The 8,685-nt window shown below is 37.4% G+C and overlaps 1 protein-coding gene across 1 annotated transcript; it reads right to left on the minus strand.

Annotated features, from left to right (window-relative positions):
- Positions 1-2,188: 2,188 nt before the first annotated feature.
- On the minus strand, positions 2,189-8,274 carry LOC127653604 (prefoldin subunit 5-like). Its single transcript, XM_052140336.1, has 6 exons — positions 8,188-8,274; positions 4,557-4,659; positions 4,423-4,454; positions 4,169-4,243; positions 3,837-3,942; positions 2,189-2,660 (listed from the first exon to the last, which is right to left on the minus strand). The coding sequence occupies exons 1-6, from the start codon at positions 8,251-8,253 to the stop codon at positions 2,581-2,583; spliced, it is 462 nt and encodes a 153-aa protein (XP_051996296.1). The 5' UTR covers positions 8,254-8,274; the 3' UTR covers positions 2,189-2,580.
- Between the last annotated feature and the right edge of the window lie 411 nt (positions 8,275-8,685).

Here is an 8,685-nt window from a genome sequence, read left to right on the forward strand (position 1 = left end):
AACCGCTTATCCTGTGTACAGGGTCGTGAGGGGCTGGAGCCTATCCCAGCTAACATTGGGCGAAAGGCAGGGGACACCCTGGACAGGTCGCCAGTCCATCACAGGGCCACACATAGACAGACATACACTCACACTCACCTCCACATCCACATCTAGGGCAATTTTTTGGAGACACCAATTAACCTAGCCTGCATGTCTTTTGGATGGTGGGAAGAAGCCGGAGTACCCACAGAGAACCCACGCAGACACGGGGAGAACATGCAAACTCCACACAGAAAGGCCGGGGCAACCAGGGTTTGAACCCACGACCTTCTTGCTGTGAGGCGACAGTGCTAACCGCTGCACCAATATGTAAGAAAGCAGCCTTCTGAGTACCTTTGCATAGTCATATTGGTGCAAATTCAGTGAACAATCCACATAGAAAAGATCTGTGTTCAAAAATAAACTATATCGGCCACCATAACAGTAATCGGTATCGTTCTCAAAAATCCCATATCGGTCAGGCTCTACAAACAAGCCTAAATTTTCTTTCATTTTACTGCTCTCTGTAACATAGAATAGTAACTCATCTGCTTGGGACAACTGTTCAGAACAAAGCAGGACATTTTATTTGCATCGCATGGACTCACGTGAAAATACCAGTAATTAAATGCAAATATAAGTACACACACATATCCGGATGCACTGTGTATATATATTATATATATATATATATAATATATATACACAGTGCATCCAGAAAGTATTCACAGCGCTTCACTTTTTCCACATTTTGTTATGTTACAGCCTTATTCCAAAATTGATTAAATTCATTATTTTCCTCTAAATTCTACAAACAATATCCCATAATGACAATGTGAAAGAAGTTTGTTTGAAATCTTTGCAAATTTATTAAAAATAAAAAACGACACACTATTCACTATTCATTATTGAGCCTTTGCTCAATACTTTGTTGAAGCACCTTTGGCACCAATTACAGCCTCAAGTCTTTTTGTATATGATGCTACAAGCTTGGCACACCTATTTTTGGGCAGTTTCTCCCATTCTTCTTTGCAGGACCTCTCAAGCTCCATCAGGTTAGATGGGGAGCGTTGGTGCACAGCCATTTTCAGATCTCTCCAGAGATGTTCAATCGGGTTCAAGTCTGGGCTCTGGCTGGGCCACTCAAGGACATTCACAGAGTTGTCCCATAGCCACTCCTTTGTTATCTTGGCTGTGTGCTTAGGGTCGTTGTCTTGTTGGAAGATGAACCATCACCCCAGTCTGAGGTCCAGAGCACTCTGGAGCAGGTTTTCATCAAGGATGTCTCTGTACATTGCTGCATTCATCTTTCCCTCGATCCTGACTAGTCTCCCAGTTCCTGCCACTGAAAAACATCCCCACAGCATGATGCTGCCCTGATGCTGCCAGGGATGGTATTGGCCAGGTGATGAGCGGTGCCTGGTTTCCTCCAGACATGACACTTGCCATTCAGGCCAAAGAGTTCAATCTGTTTCATCAGACAAGAGAATTTTGTTTCTCATGGTCTAAGAGTCCTTCAGGTGCCTTTTGGCAAACTCCAGAGGGGCTGTCATGTGCCTTTTACTGATGAGTGGCTTACGTCTGGCCACTCAACCATACAGGCCTGATTGGAGGAGTGCTGCAGAGATGATTGTTCTTCTGGAAGGTTCTCCTCTATCCACAGAGAAACGCTGGAGCTCTGTCAGAGTGACCATCAGGTTCTTTGTCACCTCCCTGACTAAGGCCCTTCTCCCCCGATCGCTCAGTTTGGGCAGCCAGCTCTAGGAAGTGTCCTGGTGGTTCCAAACTTCTTCCATTTACGGATGGAGGCCACTGTGCTCATTGGGACCTTCAATGCTCCAGAAATAATAATTTTTCCTTCCCCAGATCTGTGCCTCAATACAATACTGTCTCGGAGGTCTACAGACAATTCCTTGGACTTTGTGGCTTGGTTTGTGCTCTGACATGCACTGTTAACTGTGGAACCTTCTATAGAGAGGTGTGTGCCTTTCCAAATCATGTCCAATCAACTGAATTTACCACAGGTGGACTCCAGTCAGTGGAAACGGGACAGCTCAATTTTGAGTGTCATGGCAAAGGCTGTGAATACTTATGTACATGTGATTTTTTTATTTTTTTATTTTTAATAAGTTTGCAAAGATTTCAAACAAACTTCTTTAATGTTGTCATTATGGGGTATTGTTTGTAGAATTTTACATAACAAAATGTGGAAAAAAGTGAAGCGCTGTGAATACTCACAAAATGATCTATTTTTTTAACAATTAAAAATTTGCCTGGCACATTGTGACAAGGTAACTCTTCAAAGGCTTTATGGATAAGAGTCATCAGCCATGCCCAGTGGATCATTTGTTCACTAAACATCAGAATGAAAACATTGGACAAAAAGAGTGAAAAGTTGTTTAATATAGGCAAGGTGCTGGACATTCATCCTCCAATGAGCAGTGAATGACATGTTGACAACAAAGCAGTGATTCTCTGAAGGTTGCAGACTGGACCGATCTATAGGGTAAATGCTAACAGTCTCCATAGAATTTTCTACCATGCTGCTTTGAACTGTTTTTAGGCTTTGGTGGTGCCAGACTGTGATGCCTGTTGGCTGTGCAGTTGCTGGAGCTTCATATTCATAACTTCTACCACAGCTTTTAGGAAAAAACATAGAGGGATAAAGGAGAAATTAAAAGTTATTACATGCATTTAGTAGCCTTTTTCAACTGTGAAGTTATTGTGAGTTTTATAGATTAATTCAAATTTTCATTTGACAATTTTATTGCTTTTAAAATCAAGTAATCAAAGTTTTGCATAAAAATATGATCAAATCCCATAGTTAGATACGCTGTTAATCCACCAAAGGCTGAATAAGGAAGAGAACATTTTTCATAGCGCTTTGCTTGATGCCACCTCTAATCTCATCAGCTGCAATCATGTGTGGATGCTCCAAATGAATGTAAGATCTAAACTGTTATGGAGAATTATATAAAAGACTCAGATAATATTTCCAATGCAATTGTAGTGTGATCGTAGCACAGCTTCATCTATCATGCATGAATACACCAGATTAATCAAAACTGACCTCAGCGTTCATAAAGTATTAGTTACGTGACAGATACAAATCATATCAAATCATATCGATAAGCTAAAAATGGTAGGATAAAACATCCACTACTCTTACCATGAAGATACAGATAGATAGCTAAATATTGCTTTATTTTGTGATGTGTTTAAAGTGTACTGCATCTATAGCCAACATTTGGGAAGCGATCATTTTGACAAAGTCACAAGGCGAACTGTAATGTTAAATCATTTCAAATTGCTGCGCTGCTCAGCGTGTACCATCAGAGGGTGCAACGTGCTCACGCAGCACTAACTGACGTAGTTAATGCAGATTATCAGATTTTAAAACACAGCCTTTACAGGCCATATTGTGGTTTCAAATCTTAAAGCATTCATGAAATGGAGAATCACATTTTACTTGATATTTAGAGATAAGAGTTAACTGTCTTATAAAAACATACTGTAAATTATATATGTAATTATAAATGTAGAACTCAAAATGTCCTCCCTAGTCTAAAAAGACAATTTATATTTCCCACCTTATTGAAACATCTTATTTTGAAATCTGTGTTTGTGACATCACCAGACATTGCACTTTGCATTTACACGACCCACAACATGACTGTTTGTAGCCTTTAGTGATGCAGTTTCTTCAGGACAGTTCTAAAATCTTATGACCTCATATTTTGAAAATGCTACATATCTTACAGCTTCTCTAAGGGGTATGTAAACTAACGCAAACAACTGTTTATCTAAAAACTTACCTTGCTTCATCGCATGTTTCTCTTGAAGAGCAGGCTGAATTTTCTCAATTTGTTTAGTTAGAAAGTCAATTTTGCGTTTAAAGAACCCTTTACTGTCCTCTACATTCTGAAAAGATGAAAAGCAGCAAGATTTACTTCAGGAAAACTCACAGTTCCCAGAATAAACAATACTTTTAGTAAACATGCATTTTGTTTTTTTTGTTTTTTGTGCATTTTATTCAATGCCTAGAAATGTTGTGAATGTCATTTTAAGGTGGCTATGCTATAGATAGTTCACAATATTTTGAACACTTCTGAAGTGTTTAAGTTGGAAAAACAAGATCTTGGTTAACCTTTTCTACAAAGTAACCTGTTCCGATATCCACCAAGACATGGTCTACGTCATGAAGTTTTCCAGGTACGTACATCTGCAATAAGGTAGTTAAGGGAATAAATAGCACCTTGCCAGATAGCCGTATTATGTAACAGAACTAAATAACACACGCACATAAACAAACTGTCTCCGTGATCCTTTTTTTTTGTTGTCTGATGGTGGCAACATATGAGAAACATTAATCAATCAGCAACTCAATTGTTGGGAGGATACAGAACTGGTGAGGGGGACAAGTAGTTCTTTTCCTGAGAGACAAAAGGGATAGGGAAAAAAGTTCAACCAACAGATTATTATTATAGAGAATTTAACCCAGAACGTATTTGTAAGTAGAATGTTCCAACGCTTACCTTCATTACTCTTATTGAGAACATTTAAACTGTCTTTAGCCTCCACATATTTTGTTTGGACGACTTTCAGCTGACCAATGGAGGATGACAGGAACTCTGTTTCCTACAAAGCAAATCCATGTTGTTTCACTTGATAATTGTCCAAAATGAACGACTAATTAGTTTGCTTGGATATACTCTCTCCTTGCATAATAATTAGACAAGTAACTATAGGATACTAAATGGAGATGAGGCCAGAAATCAATTTCCTCCAACACACATTTGCTGCAGTGTAATCACACTTCGGTTGAAAACCTAAAATTAGCCTGCCTCCAAATCCACTTTAAGTCTTTGATGTACGCATAGTGCTTAGAAGTGAAATTGAGATGGTTACTCTCACTAGATAGGATAACGAATCTTACTATAATAACAATAAAAGCGTTTATTAGGTGTTTCTGAGGTGTTGGTGTTCATTCATATATTTCATATAGCCTATGTGAAAGGTGTATGGTTTTGAAGACTTCTGAATAGGGCAGGTGTAGGCTTTACAACTGCATCAACATGAGATATTATAAATTAAACATTTCTACCAAGGATATCTCATTGTAAATGTCATTAATATGTACCTTGTAATAAACGTTGAACTGTAGAGTCCTTTAGAAAAATCCAATCATCTATAGACAGACAGCTATATAGAGATATTTATAAGATAAACACTTCTTGCAAAGGACCTCCCACACAATCAAAACCCTTAATAAAAATCCTATTTACTTTATCACTTTGGACTAAGATGGATGTAGTCAACAAAAACATCAAAGAGGTCAGAGACCTTTATAAGTAATTTTAAAAAAAGTAGAAAATAAAAAATAAGGCCCATTTCTTGCAAGGGACCTCCCACACTGTCTGAACCCTCATTTACAGCATATTTACTGAGGTAATTTGGAGTAAAAAAGCATACAAATTACCAAAACGTGCAAAAACATTGCTATTTTGAATTTGGAGACCTGTAGAATTGTGATTTCACATAAGTACAAAAAGGGTCAGTAATGTGTCATGTGTTCTCAACACCGCCTATGTCATGTGGGAAACAGGGTCACAGCTCAATGCAACATAAATTAAAATCCTATTTACTATTGGCTGTATTCTTCATTACGCGAGTGTACGTACATTAGAACAATTTACTGTGCACAAATTCTTTTTTTTAAATAAGTTGACAACCATTTCCCACAAGTACATCCTTGCATATTTTTTCCATAAAACTTAACAATGTACCTTTTTCATTGTTCAATTAATTGATCCTATTCTAGCTTAATATGCAGAGACAGATATAAGAAAGCCATTAGTAGGTTAATTTCCTCAAACACTGTAAACACCGTCTCTGTGGTGCTATACAATTTCCTGTTTGTTTTGGGCGACCTCGGTCTAGACCATATCCACCAACAATGACTCAACCAATAGTGTGAGTTGGGGGCGGGACTACCTATTTGTTCAACCTAAAGCAGATAGGGTAATATTCAGAATGTTGTTTTGAAAAGTTTGTTGTTTTTTGCAATTCCATTGGGTGGCACTATGTGTGTAGAAAATGCATACTTCAGCTTTAAAGATGAACAAAGTAAACAGTGAAGATATTTTCAGTGAAGTTATCAAGAAAATACAAGGCAATGCTCTGGAGTTGATTAACATCTCTGAAGGTTCAAGGAACCTAATACATCTAAATTATACATGTTTATCAAAGATGCAGTTTTACATTTGTGTAATAAATTCACTAAGTTTAGGTCCACATATATCAACTGGTCTATATGTATCATTCACTGTGCATACATTATTTGCTTTTATGTCATAAAAAATTCTGTTCATGTTCTGTAGCAACTTGAACAATGTTGTAAATACAAATCATTTTTTAATAAACCGTTAAGTCCTCTATTGTGTTACAAACACAATTTCCTCTTTGCAATTTAATTAATAGAACAAAATCAAACAGAGCATGCTTTAGTCCTTCTTGGTGTTGTTTAGCGTGGTTACCCTTGAACAATCAAGGAGAATATTGTAATTCTCACAACCATACAATAAGACACCTTCTTACGTACAACTAGATACATTCTGACATATAACCCCACAACAAGACGCATTCTTAAAAACAGCCATACAAGTAGAAAAATTCTTACAGAAAACAATACAACTACGCTCTAACATCCAACTAGACCCATACTTACATACAAACAAACAAAAACACACATTTTTATATACAATGATCATTAATAGCAAGCTCAGATATCTTATGCTTTTCAAGCCACAAGATTAGTTTGATGAAAAAAGGTTAAGCCAGGTTGAGTACATATATCAAACCAACACTCTTAAAAAATAAAGTGCCAGGAAGAACCATAGGGTGTTTTGCTATGATGCTATAGAAGAACTTTTTCTGGTGCCTCCAAGAACCTTTCAGTGATGTGTTCTTTAAAGAATCCATCGCTCAATGATTCTTTGAGGAACCAAAAAAGGTTCTTCTGACATCACAGCGAAATAACCTTTTTGGTTCTTCCTGGCAGCTTCTTCCAAAAACCTTCTCTCTGTAGATTACAATGTCAGCAGGTGGTTCATGCTGTTCTTCCTACACCTTAATGAACACTGCTATGGTGAACTGCTCCTGGTGAGTCTGAGCATACTCTGCTTGGCTATCCTTAAGCATCGTCCAAAATGTAGAATTTTCCAGAGACTGCTCAGGTTGTACAGACTCATACTGTGGTCAACCAGGGAACATGAGAGTGTATCTGGAATAATAGTTCTTCCCTTTTGTCCATATGAAGTGTGCTGATAGTGACGGAGGACTCTTAAAAGATATCTGCATGCATTTTTCTACATGTCACTTTATTTGAGAAATGGCAATGTGCCTTCTTTTGGTACTCCAAACTGACACAGTACATATGCCTCATGATATAGACTGGAAGGTCATCCAAGGAAAGTGGTCAATATTTTGTTTACTTATTAGAATTAGTCTCTAAATATATGTGCACATTTCTACAAATTGAAACGGTAATAAAGCTTCATATGAAGGGTGCATGTAGTCTTGAATTAAAACATTAAAAACTGTTCATTTTTTTCTGCTTATTTGAAACGTTTTATAGGTCTTTCACTGTGTGAAAAATGGAAATGACTTTGGATGCATTATACTGCAAACTGATACAGAACATATGCTTGCATAAATATGCAAGAAATGGGCACTCATGTTTCCTATTTATTTGAATGACATTTACAATGAGATATCCTTGGTAGAAATGTTTAATTTATAATATCTCATGTTGATGCATTTATAAAGCAAACACCTGCCCTATACAGAAGTCTTCAAACCCATACACCTTTGACAAAGACTATACAAATATATAGAAACACCTAATGAACGCCTTTAATGCTATTATAGTAAGATTCGTTATCCTATCCAGTGAACCGGAGTCGGAAAGCACATGTCTCTGTTTCTCCCGCAAATTACCGTAATTATCGCTACAGGCGCACGCCAAAACTTTAATAGCGGCTGGCTTGATCGGAGTCAAACAGCGTGACAGATAGCCAGATCGTGAATGTTAACAAACACTACCAGAAAGAACACGGTGGAGTTTATCTTGCAATCAGCCATGGATCTAGTCATAACACAAATTACCTGGTCAAGCTGAGTTTTCAAGCTCTCTAATTGTGGAAGAGACAATTCAGTCAGATTCACAGCCATGTTGACAATAGAAGGATGTGAGAGAAGCTTCCGAGTCAACCGGAAATAGATGCAAGGACTTTTATCAATGAGCTAACGCTTTTCCTGAATAGAAGTCAGTTTTATTTATTTTTATCTGACCTAGAAAACATATCACTTTTGATGCATGTTAAAATTGATCCCCCAGGTTCTCTGAAACTGCTGTCCTTGTCATTTTAAAGACGTTTGGGAATTCAGTCTTTAGATGAATAGTTCAACCAAAAATGAAAATTCATCATTTGCTTACTTTCATGCCATGTCAGATGCAGATGACTTTCTTTATACTGCCAAACACAAACGAAGATTTCTAGAAGAATATTTCAGTTCTGTTGGGCATTTTAAAGCAAGTGAATGGTGGCCAGAACTTTGAAGCTCCAAAAATCACATAAAAGGCAGTATAAAAGTAATACATCA

The sequence above is a fragment of the Xyrauchen texanus genome, chromosome 13 (genome assembly GCF_025860055.1).
Source record: "Xyrauchen texanus isolate HMW12.3.18 chromosome 13, RBS_HiC_50CHRs, whole genome shotgun sequence".
In the NCBI taxonomy this organism is placed as follows: Eukaryota; Metazoa; Chordata; class Actinopteri; order Cypriniformes; family Catostomidae; genus Xyrauchen; species Xyrauchen texanus.

What these genes read in the sequence shown, in the direction of transcription:
- LOC127653604 (XM_052140336.1), bottom strand. Translation starts at nt 8,253, where the DNA reads ATGGCTGTGAATCTGACTGAATTGTCTCTTCCACAATTAGAGAGCTTG. An exon ending in TCTCAATAAGAGTAATGAAG is followed by an intron (nt 4,455 to 4,556) that starts GTAAGCGTTGGA and finishes TTTGTCTCTCAG; the next exon opens with GAAAAGAACTACTTGTCCCC. An exon ending in TTGTCCCCCTCACCAGTTCT is followed by an intron (nt 4,244 to 4,422) that starts GTATCCTCCCAA and finishes ACCTTATTGCAG; the next exon opens with ATGTACGTACCTGGAAAACT.